At 43.2% G+C, this 17,629-nt stretch overlaps 2 protein-coding genes and 1 non-coding gene across 4 annotated transcripts in view; 1 reads left to right on the forward strand and 2 right to left on the reverse strand.

Annotated features, from left to right (window-relative positions):
• Positions 1 to 14,951, reverse strand: part of TMEM217 (transmembrane protein 217) — a 47,483-nt gene extending 32,532 nt beyond the window's left edge. Inside the window, exons 1-2 of one of the 2 annotated variants that reach the window (XM_033217024.1) lie at positions 14,263 to 14,338; positions 10,313 to 10,416 (exon numbers count right to left, since the gene is read on the reverse strand). Coding sequence is in view for 1 of the 2 variants with exons in the window: in XM_033217023.1 (XP_033072914.1) it covers positions 14,263 to 14,419 (157 nt within the window). In the remaining variant the exon portion in view is untranslated. Of the gene's footprint in view, positions 1 to 10,312; positions 10,417 to 14,262 lie in introns of both variants that reach the window. The other variant, XM_033217023.1, reaches the window with a different exon arrangement.
• On the reverse strand, positions 6,855 to 6,958 carry LOC117088916. Its single transcript, XR_004439426.1, has one exon. It is a non-coding gene; the product is annotated as a small nucleolar RNA U13 (small nucleolar RNA).
• Positions 14,474 to 17,629, forward strand: part of TBC1D22B (TBC1 domain family member 22B) — a 75,926-nt gene continuing 72,770 nt past the window's right edge. The window contains exon 1 of the mRNA XM_033217021.1: positions 14,474 to 14,669. Within this exon, the coding sequence (XP_033072912.1) occupies positions 14,614 to 14,669 (56 nt within the window). The 5' untranslated portion in view covers positions 14,474 to 14,613. The remainder of the gene's footprint in view (positions 14,670 to 17,629) is intronic.

Below are 17,629 nucleotides of genomic sequence, written 5' to 3' on the forward strand. Positions count from 1 at the left end.
TTTAGTACACAAATTTGTGAGGTTCAGTTTATCTGGGGCTGGGCTGGGCTGGGCTGGGCTGACCTGAGCTGATCTCAGCTGGACTCACTCAAGTGTCTGGGGTCAACAGTTGGTTGGCCAGGCAATTCTGTTGATTTTGGCTCAGCTGATTCATATGTCCGAGGCTCAACTGGCTGTTGGCTGAACTAGGATGGCCTCAGCTGGGATAACTTAGGGAGACTTGGCCTAGTTCCACATGTTTTTCATCATCCAGCAGGCAAGCCTAGACATGTTCTCATGGCAATGGCAGAGAGCAACAGTAAGACAAGCCAATCACACAAGTGCTTTGCAAGCCTTGGCTTGGGTAGTGTTTACTAACATCCCATTGACCAAAGTAAGTCAAAAGGGTGAGCCCAGTTAGAATGAGGAAGTCCAACAAGATGAGATCCTCCAGTGAAGAATTAAGATCGTTAATGTAACAAATCTACCACACTATGTTCAGAGGTTTTTTCTTACAGGGTGGTAGATAGCCCCAACATCACACCACAGAGCTGGGTCACTGAAGACACTGCCACTGCTGCTAATGAGCATTTGACTCCATAGTTACACTGAGAAGCCCAGCACCAGATCCTGAATGTTGCTGCTGCCCCAGCTATTCTCCCAAACTGGGGGTTGCTGCCATGCTGGCATTGCCCATCAGTGGAATGGATTCTGTGCTACTTCTGCTTCTTTGCATCACAAACTCCTCCTGATTCAAAGTCTAGAGTGGGTGTATTTTATTAGCAGAGCCTACAACATGTGCCATGACTTAGAGCACAGGAAGGTTGGGAAAATAAGTAGCTGGCGTTTTAAGCTATAATACTAGGAGGTGGGCTCTGTTTCCCACAGAGTTTCAGAGAGTGGGAAATTCTCCATATGTGGGAAAGGGATTTATATCATGGGCAGCAAAAACACCAAAACAGAACAACAATGACAATAAGGAAGAGGAGGAGCATAAGGAGGAGGAGGAGGAGATCGACTAGCCTCTCATTTTCTTTTCTTTTTTTCTTTTTCTTTTTTCTTTTTTTTCTTTTTTTTTTTTGAGACGGAGTTTTGCTCTTGTTGCCCAGGCTGGAGTGCAATGGTGCGATCCCGGCTCACCGCAACCTCCGCCTCCCGGGTTCAAGCAATTCTCCTGCCTCAGCCTCCCGAGTAGCTGTAATCACAGGCATGCACCACCAAGCCCGGCTAATTTTGTTATTTTTTTAAGTAGAGAAGGGGTTTCTCCATGTTGGTCAGGCTGGTCTCGAACTCCTGACCTCAGGTGATCCACCTGCCACGGCCTCCTAAAGTGCTGGGATTACAGGCATGAGCCACTGCGCCCAGCCAACAGGCTCTCATTTGCTTGACAGCTAAGCTTCTTGAAAGCGTATTCTTAGCTCACTTTTCTCTTCTACTTCTCCTCTAATTCTCTTCTGTAGTAATTAGCTCTTGCCACAATAATGATGCAAAATTCAGTGGCTTAAAATCACAAGCATCTCTTTTTCTTATTCAAGCTTCAGGCTGAAGGTTGCCTGGAGTGGGTTCCAGGCTTCAGTCTGGATTTTTGACAGCTCCCACGTCTGTTATCTTCGTTGGGCCAGTAGCTCCCCAGGGCATGGTCTTCTCATACTGCAGGCATGGGAGTGGAAACTTCTTGAGGCAAACTGTTACTTTTGCTCACATTCCATTGGCCAGAAGTCTTGCAGGGAAGTATACTCCATCTACTCTCATGCACTGCAAGAGGGAGTGAAACTGAGAACAATAATCTAGTCTACTTCTACTCTTCATCTAGCTTCTGATGCTGCTGTGCCATTAGGGCCAACCCACAATTGCCAAATGGAATAGACATTTCTCAGGCTGGGCATGGTGGTGCACGTCTGTAACCCTGGCACTTTGGGAGGCTGAGGTGGGAGGATCACTTGAGCTCAGGAGTTTGAGACTAGCCTGGGCAACATAGTGAGACCCTATCTCCACAAAATAATTTTTAAAATTAGCCGATGTGGTGGCACATGCTGTGATCCCAGCTATTCAGGAGGTTCAGATGGAAGGATCGCTTGAGCATGGGAGGTCGAGGCTGCAGTGAGCCATGACTGTGCCACTGCGCTCTAGCCTGGGCAACAGAGCAAGACTCTGTCTCAAAAAAAAAACATTCTCAGAAGATGGGGAGACAGCCAGGTGCCGGGTCATGCAGTACCTCTCAGGCATGGTTAGGAGTTTGGATTTCATTCTAAGTGTAGCAGAAGCCATTTAATAGTTAGCTATGTGACTAGAGTGGTCCTTCTACAGTGCAGATCTGTTCATGTCATGTCCCTGCTTAAACTGGCAATGAATGTCCCATTGCCTAGAGGAAAAGGTAACATAAGACTTATATGGCCTTAGAAGTCTACTATGATAGGCCCCTGCTGCAGTGTCTTTTGCCCCTGCACACCATTCCTCGTACTCTTTGGTCTTACCATGTAGAACTACTTATGGTTAGTTTTAGTTTGGATCCTCCAAGAAGCTGACCCTGAGACAAGGATTTGAGTGAAAGTAGTTTATTTGGAGGTGACAGAAACATGAGTGGGGAAAGAGGTAGAAATGATACAGGGGAAGGAAGGCAGTCAATAAAGGGCGAAATTTGTTTGATTTTTTTTTTCTTTTTGAGATGGAGTCTCGCTCTGTTGCCAGGCTGGAGTGCAGTGGCGCGATCTCGGCTCACTGCAACCTCTGCCTCTCGGGTTCAAGCAATTCTACTGCCTCAGTCTCCCAAGTAGCTGGGACTACAGGCACACGCCACCACAACCAGCTAATTTTTGTATTTTTAGTAGAGACGGGGTTTCACCATGTTGGCCAGGATGGTCTCGATCTCCTGACCTCATGATCCACCCACCTCGGCCTCCCAAAGTGCTGGGATTACAGGTGTGAACCTGGCAAGAGCAAACTATTAAGCCAACTACCACAATGGACAACAGGAGCTTAATCCTGTAAAGAAACTCTGAGAAACACACACCTCAGAATTATCCCCGCTAAGTGTTGAAGGAACTTGGGTGTTTATCTACAAACTCCTGAGAGTCAGTCACTAGTTGAGGGCTGCTCCCAGGAGTTAACTCTTAGACATTTCCAGTATGTCATGAGTGTGAACAGCATGGTTTTCTATAGTTTTTGGGAGCTGGGGGAAGAGCCTTCAGGCAAAGAGATGCACTTAGCACATGAAGAGGATGAGGGATGTGGGTGAGGTACTGACAGCATCTCCTACAGTTTCTCATACGTAATTTCTCCTTGTAGACATCCATAGTTCCATGTATATTTCATCCTTCTGCCTAGGATGCTTTTCCCTCCCTCTCTACCTAGTAAAATCACACTAATCTTTTAAGGCCTTCCTCAGCTTCCCAATCAGAGAGGATCATGCTCCACTCTGTGTATTCTTAGGACATATTATAGTATACACCTCCATTTTTATCACTTGTCATGCTGCTTTACTTACTAACCAGACTCCTCTACTAGATTATATACTTGTTGAGGACAGGGGCTGTATGTTTATAGTTCTTAATATAGTTTAGTGCCAGGAATATAGTAGATGCTGAATAAAAGTTAGTTAGAAGAACTAATTTCTATCTATAGTGTGTGGCAATGATTTGGTGCAGTGCTGCATTGAATTGAGGTCAACCTAAGGTAAAATCATAATTTTTCCCCCATTCTCACCTTCACGGCATTCCCCTCCCTTCACTCACCCAATACCTTGCTCATCTTTCTCTCTGACCTAATATCAAAATCTGCTTCTAGATACTTCTCTTACATTAAAGGAGCATAAGAAATAGGTTGCTATTCATCTGCCGCTGGCTAGCCTGAGGGTCCTCGGGCAAGCCTCTTCCTCTCTTTGAGCTTCAGTCTTCTCATCTGTAAAATGATTTTCAATGTTCCTGCCAATTACTAGGGGTCTCTTTAAGAATATCTCTATAAGGATGGTGTACAAGGAACTGGTAACAGTGGTTGCCTCTGGGGAGCAGAAATAGGTGGCAATGGGCAAAAAGTTGTGAGGGAGATCAAGTTTTTCTTTATCCTGCATGAGCTTCCTAGGACTTCTCTGCAACAAATACAACAAACACAGTGGCATAAAACAATAGAAATTTGTTATCTTAAGGTTCTGGAGGCTGAATCAAGTAAATTACTAAATCAAGTAAACTCATGCTTCAAAGGCTCTAGCAGAGAATCCTTTTCTGCCCCTTCTGGGTTCTGGTGCCTCCATGTATTCCTTGGCTTGTGGCTGTATCATTTCAATCTGCTTCTATGGTCACACTGCCTCCTTCTCTTCTGTCTGTATCTTCTCTCATAAAAGAACACTTGTCATTGGATTTGAGACCCAGCCAAGCAGTCCAAGATGATCTCATCTCAAAATCTTTAACTTAATATCTGTTAAAGACCCTTTTTCTGAATAACATAACATCCACAGGTTCCAGGGATTTTAATGTAGACATACCTTTTTTTGTGGCCACAATTAAGCATATCCATTTTTAGATTTTGATTTTGTGCCATGTAGAAATTTATGATAATAGAAAGGAAGAAAGGAATCTTTTCTTCTTCTTCTTCTTCTTCTTCGTCTTCGTCTTCGTCTTCTTCTTCTTCTTCCTCTTCCTTTTCCTCTTCTTCCTCTTCTTCTTCTTCTCCTGTTTTTTTTTTCTTTTTTTGGAGACAGAGTCTCACTCTGTTGCCTAGGTTGGAGTGCAGTGGTGCAATCTTGGCTCACTACAACCTCCACTTCCCAGGTTCAAGCAATTCTCCTGCCTCAGCCTCCCAAGTAGCTGGGACTACAGATATTTGCCACCATGCCCAGCTAATTTTTTTGTATTTTAGTGGAGACGGGGTTTCACCATGTTGGCCAGGAAGGTCTCGAACTCCTGACCTCAAGTGATCCACCTGCCTCAGCCTCTCAAAGTGTTGGGATTACAGGTGTGAGCCACCACACCTAGTGGAAGGAAGATTTCTTTTTTTTTTTTTTTTTTTTGAGACAGAGTCTCGCTCTATCGCCCAGGCTGGAGTACAGTGGCCGCATCTCAGCTCACTGCAAGCTCTGCCTCCCGGGTTTACGCCATTCTCCTGCCTCAGCCTCCCGAGTAGCTGGGACTACAGGCGCCGCCACCACGCCCGGCTAGTTTTTTGTATTTTTTAGTAGAAACGGGGTTTCACGGTGTTAGCCAGGATGGTCTCGATCTCCTGACCTCGTGATCCACCCGTCTCGGCCTCCCAAAGTGCTGGGATTACAGGCTTGAGCCACCGCGCCCGGCCTTTGGAAGGAAGATTTCTATGTGACTGTACAGAGACTAAGATTTCCACTTTTCTGCTTCCTGTTCAACCACATTTTGTCCTTCCCTCAGGATCTGACTTTAAACCACCTTTTCCCTCCAAATTTTATTTACTGTTGAAACCATGTTACAGGAAATAAAAATGGAACTCCCATCCCATGTGGTTGGAAGTGTAAAGTAGTATGACCACTTTGAAAAACAGTTGGGTTGTATTTTGCAAAGGTGAACTTATGCATACACTCCAGACCACCAATTCCACTTCCATGTCAACATCCTAGAGAAATCTTTCTAGTTGTTCACTTCTCCAGAAGACACATATAAGAAAGTTTGTAGCAGCAGAGTTCATAGTGGCACAGAATGTGAAACAACCAAATGTCCATCAGTAGCAGCATAGACAAAATGATATTATAAAATGGTCTATTACAACAGTGAAAATGAGTGAACTATACCTGTACTCATCAACATAGGTAAATATCAAGATCATACTATTGTCTAAAAGAAGCAGGCAACAGAAGAATAGATACATACAATATTAATAGTATGTTACTTAAGGTTACAAATATAGGTAGAAAACATGAAAACAAAGGAATTATTAATACAAAATTCTGCAGAGTGGTTACATCTGAAAGAGAGAGAAAAGGGGAATGCCCATAGCAAGGGACCCCTAAGAGGCTTCTAAGGTATTGGTGATATCCTGTTGTATAGCACGGGGAGTGGGTACACGAATGCAAATGTTATTAATCAAACTGTGCACATCAGTTTTATAAATTCTTTTGTGTGTATGATATATTTAACATCCCATGAAAAAATTCTACTACAGGTGAGGACATGGAGCAATAGAAACTCACACTCACTGCTGTGAGGATAAGCTGGAAAAGCCATTTTGGAAAACATTTGGCACCATCTAGTAAAGTGGAAGTTGTACATGTTCTGTGATCCAGCAATGCCTTTCCTAGATATTCCTAGTACTGTACTTTAAAGCACTGCTTTTCAAACATGCTGATCACAACCTCTCATTGAGAAGTACATTTTACATCACAACCAAGTATCTTTCGCTCTCAGGCGTGCGCACACACACAGACACATGTATATGTATGTGTAAGTGTAAAAAAGCTGGGAAAAAATTTTGCAAAACAATGCCTATATTACATGCAACACATTCTGATCTTTTCTATTTCTGTCTATCCTATTTCATTAAAGGTCCTAACCTTTAAGTTCACTTTAACTCACTAGTAGTTGATGCTGTGGAATGTTTGTGTCCCCTCAAAATTGGATTTAGACACATATGCTGAAACTAATCACCAATATGATGGCATTAGGTGGTGGGGTATTTGGGAGGTGATGAAGGTAGATTACTGCCCTTTTAAGAGGGGCTCCAAAGAGCTGCCTGACCCTTTCCACCAGGTGGGGACACAGCCAGCAGGTGTTACCTATGAACCAGGAAATGGGCCCTCACCAGACACCAAATCTGCTGACATCTTGATCTTGTATTTCCTAGCCTCCAGAACGGTGAGAAATAAATTTCTGCTGTTTACAAGCTCCCCAATCTATGATATTTTGTTTTTTATTTTTTCATGTCAGACAGCTAACGTGCTGACATCTTAACAAGGTTTGAGGGAGGCACATCTCACACATGGGCATGAACACCCACTCATCTTGCTTATGAACTGCAAAAAGACTGATCTATGATATTTTGTTATAGCAGCCTGAATGGACTAAGACAGTTGAGAAACCATAATTTGAAAAAAAACTGCACTAGAGAAAAATTTCCATGAGATAATGTGTAAAAGAATGTTGAATGAGCAATGCTCAAAATAAAAATAACTGGAAATGAGAATTGAGGAATATTCACATAATGGAATGATATATTGCAGTTAGGATGAGTAAACTAGAGCTCAATGTATTAACAGAATGTTGAGTGAAAAAGCCAGTTGCTGAAGCATATGTACAGTATGATGTTATTCATAAAGTTTCAAAACATGAAAAACATGTTGTTTATGGATACACACATATGTAATAAAACTCTAAAACACACATGGGAATGCTGAACTTGTAACTCAGGATCGTGGTTTCCACTGGAGAGAGGGAGGGGAATGAGATCAGAGAGGAACAAAATGGAGCTTTAATTATATTTTGAGATTTTTTGTTTATTAATCTTTTTCTTATTTGTTATTTATTATTTATTGCAGGAGATGGCAAATTACCGATGATGGGCCAAATCTGGTAAGCTATTTTTATATGATCTAGGAGATAAAAATTTTTTAATTGTTGAAAAACTTGAAAGAAGAAGAATATTTCATGACATGTAACATAAAGTGCAAATTTCAATGTGGATAAAATAAGTTTTATTAGAACACAGCCCCGAGAACTTATTTATTGTCTATGGTTGCTTTCACACGACAATGGCAGATATGAATAGCTGCAACAGAGATCATATAGCTGGCAAAGTCTAAAAATATCTACAATTCAGCCCTTGATATAAGAAGTTTGTCAACCCCTGGTTGACATATATACATATATGTATACATACATAACATATACCTGTATGCACATATAGATGCATACACATATATGTCAACATGTATATGTTGTGAGGGGCGTGAGGGGTGTGTGTGTATGTGTGTGTGTGTATATATATACATTTTTTTTTTTATAAGGTCTCACTCTGTCACTCAGGCTGAAGTGCAGTGGCACGATCTCGGCTCACTGCAACCCCCACCTCCTGGGCTCAAGTGATCCTCCCCCTCAGCCTCTGAGTAGCTGGGACCACAAATGTGTGCCACCACACTCCTCTAATTTTTTGTATTTTTGATAGAGACGGGGTTTTGTCATGTTGCCCAGGCTGGTCTTGAACTCCTGAGCTCAAGTGATCCACCTGCCTCAGCCTCCCAAAGTGCTGGGATTGTAGGTGTGAGCCACTGTACCCAGGCGATGTATATTTTATAATATTAAAAATATGGTGGCCGGCCGCGGTGGCTCACGCCTGTAATCCCAGCACTTTAAGAGGCCAAGGCGGGCGGATCACTAGGTCAGGAGACCGAGACCATCCTGGCTAACACGGTGAAACCCCTTCTCTACCAAAAATACAAAAAAAAATTAGCCAGGCGCGGTGGCGGGCGCCTGTAGTCCCAGCTATAGGGAGGATGAGGCAGGAGAATGGCGCGAACCCGGGAGGCAGAGCTTGCAGTAAGCCAAGATCGCACCACTGCACTCCAGCCTGGGCAACAGAGCTCTATCTCAAAAACATCTCATCTCAAAATAAATAAATAAATAAATAAATAAATAAAATGGTAACATTAAAGAAGAGTTCCAGAAGTACCAAGATGTATAATTCTACCCTCTACCAAAATTTGCTTATTTTTTCCACGTTTTCTTCCAACCTTTGACAAAACCCATATATTCTTACTGAAAACATGCAAAGATATTTTATATTCTACCTTTTCCCTGCTGTACATCATTTCATACACCTTTTTGATGTGCTATGTAGCATTCAAATTTGTCCTCTTCAATGGTACAACATGGTTCAAGTTTATAAACTGCACACCATAATTTACGTAACTGCCTTTTCATGTTTAAATCTTCATATTCTTTTCATTTTTCCTGTTTATTACTGGTTGCAAGGCAAAGAATATCTTTGTACACAGAGATTTCCCCCTTTCTTCTTGCCAGGTATGGTAACTTCTTTTTTTTTTTTTTTTTTTTTTTGAGAGGGAGTCTCTCTCTGTCGCCCAGGCTAGAGTGCAGTGGCGCAATCTCGGCTCACTGCAAGCTCCGCCTCCCGGGTTTACGCCATTCTCCTGCCTCAGCCTCCCGAGTAGCTAGGACTACAGGCGCCCGCCACTACGTCCGGCTAAATTTTTTGTATTTTTAGTAGAGAAGGGGTTTCACTGTGTTAGCCAGGATGGTCTTGATCTCCTGACCACGTGATTCGCCTGTCTGGGCCTTCCAAAGTGCTGGGATTATAGGCGTGAGCCATCGCGCTCGGCCAACTTCTTTTCTTAGAATAAATTCTTAGGAATGAAATACCTAGTTTTCCCTTCACCCCTAAATTCTGAAAACTCTCTCTTCCTCTATTCCTATAACCTCTTGCTTTTTCAGTCTTTTTGCTTATCCCCTTGCCTTCTCTTAATGTAACTGATCTCTGCATTGGCACTTACAGTGGTCATTAAGATACTGTAAAGCTCTCTTGCTGTTAAATCCCAGCTTGACCTCACTATCTCTTAGGTGGCCTAATATTGCACAGTGCATTGTGAGGGCTGCTTCTTGCTCTCATTTCTTAACCCTTCCCCTCATCACAGTGTCTACTTTCTTCCTTCCACTCCACTCCTTTTTTTTTTTTTTTTGAGACAGAGCCCAGGCTGGAGTGCAGTGGCCGGATCTCAGCTCACTGCAAGCTCCGCCTCCTGGGTTTACGCCATTCTCTCGCCTCAGCCTCCCGAGTAGCTGGGACTACATGCGCCCGCCATCTCGCCGGGCTAATTTTTTTTTGTATTTTTTTAGTAGAGACGGGGTTTCACCGTGTTAGCCAGGATGGTCTCGATCTCCTGACCTCGTGATCCGCCCGTCTCGGCCTCCCAAAGTGCTGGGATTACAGGCTTGAGCCACCGCGCCCGGCCTCACTCCACTCCTTTGCTAAGATTAAAGTCTGCCAGTGATCTCTCTGTAAGTCCAAAGGTTTTTTTCTCTATTTTTATCTTCCCATTGGAGCTCCTGTCCTGAAGTGACTTTCCTCCTATAGTCACTTTCTTCAGGCCTTTCTCCTTCCTTTTCTGTCCCTACTCAAGGATTATCTCTTTCATAAAACTTTCTCTAAGGGTTGGGATACGCCTACCTCTTTTGAATCCACAGTCAACCCAGGCATATCTCATCCCTTAACTATAGTTTGCCCCATTTTAAGTTGTTTAACCCTCTTTTGAATGAAGATGAAGTTGAAGGGGGAAAAGTAAAAAGTTGCAGGTAAACAGTATTGAGAAGCCTCTACTTATAGTTTCAGAATAAACTCTTGAGATAAATTCAACAATCACAGGCCATACCATATTAGCAACAGAAGATCTACAAAGTGAGGTCCATGGATCAGCAGCGTCAGTGTCACCTGGGAGCTTGTTAGAAATTCTGAGCTGTAGGCTCCACCTCAGACCTGCTGAATCAGAATCTAGGTTTTTAATATAATCCTCAGTGATTCACATGTGCAATATAGTATAGGAAGCACTGGTCTAGTGGACCAGTGAATGTCTGCCAAGAAGGACCTCCATCAGAAGGCCTCTAAGGACCTCTCGGGAACCTCAAACCAATGGTTTACACCTCTTGCTGGGCAAGGGTGGCTGTCATAGCTATCAGCTCTTTGATGAGAGCTACCAACTGATCTCCTGACTAGGTGGGTGGCCTCCCTCCCTCATCATTCCAGGTACAGGCACATTCCTTTAAAGCTGCAAAAGAGTTTGAAGAATGCAATCTTTTTCAGAGAAGACTGTTCTTCAACCAAGAGTGTAGGCAAGGATGTAGAATCATTGGTAAAGTGGACACATCCTACTAGGGGTTAGGAAACACTTTTTCTATCATCTTTCCTAACAAAAAAATATGTGAACAACATAGAATTGAAAGACAAGAAATATTTATATTCTTCCTTCTTTCACTCAGTAAACATTTACTAAGCACTCACTATGTGCCAAACACTATTCTAGGTGCTGGGGATACAGCAGGGAACAAAACAAAGTCCCAGTCTTAGTGGGGTTCACATTCTAGGGCAGCAGTCCCCAATCTTTTTGGCATCTGGGACCAGTTTCATGGAAGACAACTTTTCCACGAAGATTTTGGGGGAGGGGGGTTTCAGGATGAAACGTTTCCACTTCAAATCACAAGGCATTAGATTCTCATAAGGAATACGCAGCCTAGATCCCTTGTATAAGCAGTTCACAATAGGGTTCACACTCCTATGAGAACCTGATGCTGTTGCTGATCTGACAGGAGGCGGAGCTCTGGCGGTAATGATTGCATGCCACCCGCCGCTCACCTCCTGCTATGTGGCCTGGTTCCTAACAGGCCACAGAAAGGGGGCCTCTATTCTAGCGGATAGAGATGGACAGCAAACAAGTACATAATATGGCCTGTAGTGATAGCGCTTGAAAGAAAAATAGAGCCAGGCACAGTGGTCCATGCCTGTAATCCCAGCATTTTGGGAGACTGAAAAGGATCATTTGAACCCAGGAGTTTGGGACCAGCCTGGGCAACATAGGGAGACTGTCTCTACAAATAATAAAAAGATTGGCTGGGTGTGGTGGCATGCACTGTGGTCCCAGCTACTTGGGAGGCTGACATAGGAGGACTGCTTGAGCTCAGGAGGTCAAGGCTTCAGCGAGCTGTGGTCATGCCACTGCACTCCTGGGCAACAGAGTGAGACCTTGTGTCCAAAAGCTAAAGAAAGAAAGAAAAAGAAAAATAGAGCAGTGTAGCCAGTATTTAAGATGGGTGGTTAGGGAGGGTCTCTACAAGGTAAAGACAGTTGGGTATATACCTGCATGAAATGAGGAAGCAAGGCATTTAGGGGAAGAGAAGTCCAAGCAGAGGAAATGGCTAATGCAAAGTCCTTGAAGTAGGAACATGTTTAGAGTGTTCAAGGAACAGCAATAAGACCAATGGGCATGGTTGGAGCAGATTAAGCAAGAAAGAAAGTGTAATGAGATGAGGCTGGAGAGGTGAGTGGAGCCAAGTCATGTAGGGTCTTTAAGGAGCTTGGATTTTATGCCAAGTACAGTGGGGGCCATTGCAAGGTTTTGAGCAGAGGAGTGACATGATATGGTCTACATTTTAACAGAGTGTCTCTGGGCTGGGTGTGATGACTCCCACCTGTAATACTAGCACTCTGGGAGGCCAAAGCTGATGGATTGCTTGAGTTCAGGGGTACAAGACCAGCCTGGGCAACATGGTGAAACCTCAATCTTTACAAAAATACAAAAAATTTGCTGGCCATGGTGGTATGTGCCTGTAGTCCCAGTTACTCAGGAGGCTGATGTGGGAGGATTGGTTGAGCCTGGGAGGTGGAGGTTGTAGTGTGCTGAGATCATGTCACTGGACTCCAGCTTGAGTGACAGGGCAAGACCTGGTCTCAAAAAAAAAAAAGAAAGGTCTCTCTGGCTGCTGTATGGGGAATATACTCTAACGGGGTAAGAGTGGAAGCAGGGAGCCCAATAGCAGGCTGCTGTAAGCGGGTGTGTGGTTAGTGAAGATTAGGGTGACCAACTGGTAGTGGTGAAAAAGGTTCCAACAATCTCAATTTCCCTACCAAATACTATTTAAAAAGTCATCACCAGGAAACTCTTGTGAATTTTTAAAAAATCTTGGAGGGGAAACTGATATAGAAAACAAAGTGTAGAAATAATAGGGCTTCTCTGGGTTGAGCACTGTTAGCAACATCCCCTGGGAATCAGTGTTATTTAACATTTCATAAAAGATTAAGAAAAAGGAGTATTTTGAGATATTTCTAGGTACACAAATTATACTTTGCTTTCCACATAGTAAAATGTCAAATCAATAGGGAACAGCTTCTGGAACGTCTCTAAAACCATGTGTGTAAGCTGGAAAGTGGCAGGTATCTTGTCACATGGATGAGTGTATGGCAGCTCACATAGGGGAAGACAATCCAGAGGATACCTTTAAGACAATGAACTCTGAACTGCTGGTTGCCACCAAGGTAAGGAATCTAGAAGTTGTTTTAGATTACTCCTTCAAGACATCAACTCTTCTAAAGCCCAAACAGCCAGCAAAAGTTCTGGCTGTCCAGAATAAAGACAAAACATCAACCTTAACAAAGCCTCAGTACATCCCTCTTTGGGCTTAGTGTGCAGTGCTGGTCACTGCATCCTAGGGAAAAGAAGTGCCAGAGAATGGCAGGTAAAATGATTAAAAGAATAGAGGGACTTTTTCTTTCTTTTTTTTCTGGGTTAAATGCCCATAAAGAAAACAAGATGAAAGTGTATAAAAGCATGAAAGATTCAGAAGAAGTAAAAATAGCCCTCGTCATCCAATCCTATAATTCTAAAATTAGGGGACAAAAGAAGCTTGAAAATGGGAGTAATGTAGAAACCATCGTTGGAGGACATACCCGTCGGGGGTCGGGTCTTTAAGTATTCTCCAATATGTGGAAGTACATGTGGTAGCTGTAAATGGAGGGTGGGGGTGGGAGTGGGGGTCACGCAACCCACCTCAACAGTCCTTCGATGGGACAAAAACCACTCTGGACTGGTGCCCACTTTCCCTCTCTCCCCAAATCACCACGGAATACCACAGAAACTCAAAAACAGCAAAAAACACCGACAAGACATTCAAAGGATTCAAAATGCTAATATTAAATCTCATTGTCTGGGAAAATGAGATTGAAAATAAATTCAAGGGTGCAAGATTTATAACAGATTAACAAGGGAAATTAAGGATGTTGGTGGGGCCAGGAGGAGATACATCCTTAACTTTGTGATTCACACGATGGAGCTATACTGTGTCCTTCAAAGAAATCGTATTTGGTAATCTGAGTTGGACAGCTATGATAAACCATTTCCTATACACCGTTAGCATAGTCAGAAAGTGAGAGTTATGGATTGACATAGGGATTAGATCATTTGAATTTTTCACCCACAGCACAAGTCCTTCAATCGTTTTCAATAAACAGAGGGAGAGGGAGACTCTGATGAACCGTTGCTCACGTGTTGAGCAGTTAGCAATCCCGGGCTATCGGGTCCCTGCTGACCTTCAGAAAAACGAATGGACATCTAAACGGAACGAGGAAGGGAGGGTAATAACCAGAGTGTCATTGAGTTGAGAGATGTTAAAAATGGGCCACAACAAACACATGGGCCTTTACTTTTAGGTCAAAGATTCCTATATATAAATACATAGTATGCCCTGCCTTGCCAAAAAATATTAGACTCAGGAACTTCATTCCTCACGAAGAAGATAATTCCCTCTCTTCCTTCCCATAGGTCCCTTACTTTACCTGCTTCTTCCCTCTCGCGGGTTAGGAACTTTGAGCCCCGCCTCTCTGCTCGTCCAAGCTCCGCCTTCCCCGTCCACCTGTGTGCCCAGACCCTGACGTTACCGGTTGGCTTCAGCGGCCTGCAGGATTCCGGCTCCCAATTGGTCGGCCCGTCCATGGCTTGCGCAGCCCACCAATGGCAGCCGTGCTGGGTGTAGGGGTGCCCACATCCAAGATGGCGTCCCCAGGAGCTGGGAGCGGGTGAACAGCGGCGGGGAAGCGGCCTGGGTTGGCCCTCAGATTGCGGGGTCTGGGGGCATCTCGCCAGGCAACCCCTTGGCCCGCCTACAAGGCCTTCCCCCTGCCAGAGCAATGGCCGCTGAGAACAGCAAGCAGTTTTGGAAGAGGAGCGCTAAGCTGCCGGGGAGGTGAGCCCAGGACGCTGAGAGGGAGAGGGGATTGGACCAAACCCTTCCAGATCCTAATCCCTAAATCCCGCGGCCCTGGGGCGCCACCGAGGCCGGAAGACTGGTTTGGGGAAGCTGGGGCTGCCTGTTGGCGGCAGGGCAGCTGTCAGGCAGAGGAGCGAACAGCGAGCTTTGGGGACGGCTGGATGTGGGTGTAGACCGGGGTCTGGGGGCGGAGGTGTCTGGAGGGGTGACCTCAGCGGGAAGGTGGCCGAAGATTGGGCGTAAAGGGGAGTGGAGTTGGGTGAGTAGTCAGTGTCGGCCCTGGTCTCGGGGGTTCCTCCCCAGAGCTGCTTTCCACTCTAATTAGGACTCCCTCTCAGGGGTCTCCACCACGCACAGGTGGTTGGTCGCTCGACGATGGCTTGCTCCCCCAGCTCGGCACTTACCCGAAGGATTCTGGTGGGAGTTTGGGGTCGCCTGCCGAAAGGGTTAGGCAGGAAAAGTGAGGACAGTTCTCAACTCCGACCTTACTTCATCTTGAGTTGGCCTTTCCCACTAGAAATTATTACAAGGCGACCACAGAATCAGCTTATTCCTTTGGCATTTTCTAAGGATTTGTCCAACCCCAAGTGACTTCTTCCTCCCCTGTATTGTAATGCACTTCTTGTGCAAATGCACTAAATTCTTTCATTCTTCAGTTGTTTAGCTGGAGAGCAGACCTCCTAAGACTACTCCCACCCTCTTTGTGGTGTATGTTGAGACTTTTGGCAAATTATCCATTCATCAGTCTACTGTTGGTTTACTGTTTCAGTTTATTTTGGGCAAAGTCCTGAGAAGTATAAGGAAGAGTGTGTATTTCAGTCGTGAATCTTAAGATTTCTGCCAGCCACAGTCTACTTGGTGATGAAATTCATGTTTGGTTGTGTCCCACGTGCTACCTTTTCTAATGGATTCAGGTTTTTTCCTTCTGGGATGATCTTTTGAACTCGTGACTTTTTTTTTTTTTTTTTTTTTTTTTTTTAAGCAAGAGGGAGATGAGGGTCAATAGTGGCTGAGTTAGAGCCTTACTTTTTTTTTTTCCCCAATGAAATAGAAACAAGGTCTATGTTTGGGCTGGTCTCTAACTCCTGGCCTCAAGTGATCTTCTTGCCTTGGCCTCCCAAAGTGTTGGGATTGCGGGCGTTAGCCACCATACCCCACCAAGAGGTTTGTTTTATTAAGGATCCTAGTAGACATGTGGAGAATAGGTGGAAATCAGCTTTTAGTAATGCTCATTAAATAATAAAAAGATAACTTCAGATTAAAGTGCTATGGACTTGCAGTGTTGATATTACTGTTAAAAATGTTCTGTGTTTTTAGGTAAGCACCACTTCCTGCCAACTGATTCCTTTTCCTTCCTGGTTTAGTGAGCTCTTTAGTTGTGCTAACTGCTATTCTCCGGGGTTTTCCATAGTGAGATCATTAAATTTTGACATCCTAAGATTATAATCAGAATCAATAGGAAGACAGTTGTATCAGGAAGCAGTGCAAGAGATGTGGGACATGGCATGGGCTTCTGTGCCTTCTGACTGGTGGTTGCTATTAACAATCTTTTTTTCCTGTATTTCCTGTATTTGACTATAAGAACAGTCAACTTTTTTAAAGCACTACTTTTCTGAGATAGGAAGAGAAGTCTTTTCAGTTTCTTCAAGTTTCTAGATTCCCTTTTCATTTTGAAGAATATAGAGAAATAGAGAACTTTTGAGTTCAGAAAGACTTGGGTTACTATTTGGGCTCTCCTGTGTGTATGACCAAGACAAATAATCTATCTAGGCCTCAGTTTCTTTATCTATGAAATGAGAAATAAAAATACCTTCCTCAGAGTTTGTGGGGACTAAGTGAAATACCCTATTTGTAAAGAACCTAGGACAGTGTTTATTTAGCACATTATAGTTGCTCAAAAGACAGTAGTTATTAATATTACTGTCATTATTAGAGCAAGTAAACATTTAAAAGAATGTTACTCAGATCCTTACCCCAGCTCATTGTCTTCCTAGTTTGTTTTAAGGTATTCAAATATTGTCACAATTCATAATAATTTTTAGTACCTTACTTGGTAAAGAGAAATATTTTTCAGCTGTGTGCTTTTAGCAGTAAAGCTCATGAGCCTCTGGTCGTGGGAGAAAACTAAAGTTCTTTTAGATAGAAAGGTACTTTGATTTAAAGAAAATATTAGAGCATTTTCTCAAGAATAGAACTTTTGCATCTGTACTCATTCGGTCTTAGGGAAGAAAAGCTTTCTCCTGGGTGGGGAAATGACACAAATGACTGTACTAGATGCATGGCAACTTGGAAATGAAACTACTTTACTCTTCATTGCAAATTGAAAGGTGAAAAATCAAAGCGATGACAAGATTCTTCCTGTCTGATCATGATCCAACAACCTTAGTGACAACAAATAGAAATTTTATTACATAAAATAACAAGTTACAAATGAATGAAACATTCTTTTTAAAAATATCAGCTTTATTGAGATATTAATATACCATAAAATTCATTCTTTTAAAGTGTACATTTCAGTGGTATTTAGTATATTCATTATAGTACAGATGGTTTTGTGCAACTATCGCCACTAATTTCAAAACATTTTCATCATCCCGAAAAGAAACTACATACCTGTTTACAGTCACTCCCCATCCACCCCACTCCAGACCCTGGTAACTACTCATCTACTTTCTGTTTCTGTGGATTTACCTCTTTTGGACATTTTATATATATGGAATAATATGATATGAGGCCTTTTGTGAGTGGCTTCTTTTATTAAGTGCAGTGATTTCAGGCTTGTCCACGCTGTAGTATGTATCAGTACTTCATTTTATTTTATAGCTGAATAATGTTCTATGGTGTACATATACCACATTTTCTTCATTCATCAGTTGATGGACATTTGAATTGTTTTCATTTTTGGGCTATTGTGAATAATGCTTTTATGAACTTTT

This window comes from Trachypithecus francoisi, unplaced genomic scaffold (assembly GCF_009764315.1).
Source record: "Trachypithecus francoisi isolate TF-2019V2 unplaced genomic scaffold, Tfra_2.0 Lachesis_group10, whole genome shotgun sequence".
Taxonomy (NCBI): domain Eukaryota; kingdom Metazoa; phylum Chordata; class Mammalia; order Primates; family Cercopithecidae; genus Trachypithecus; species Trachypithecus francoisi.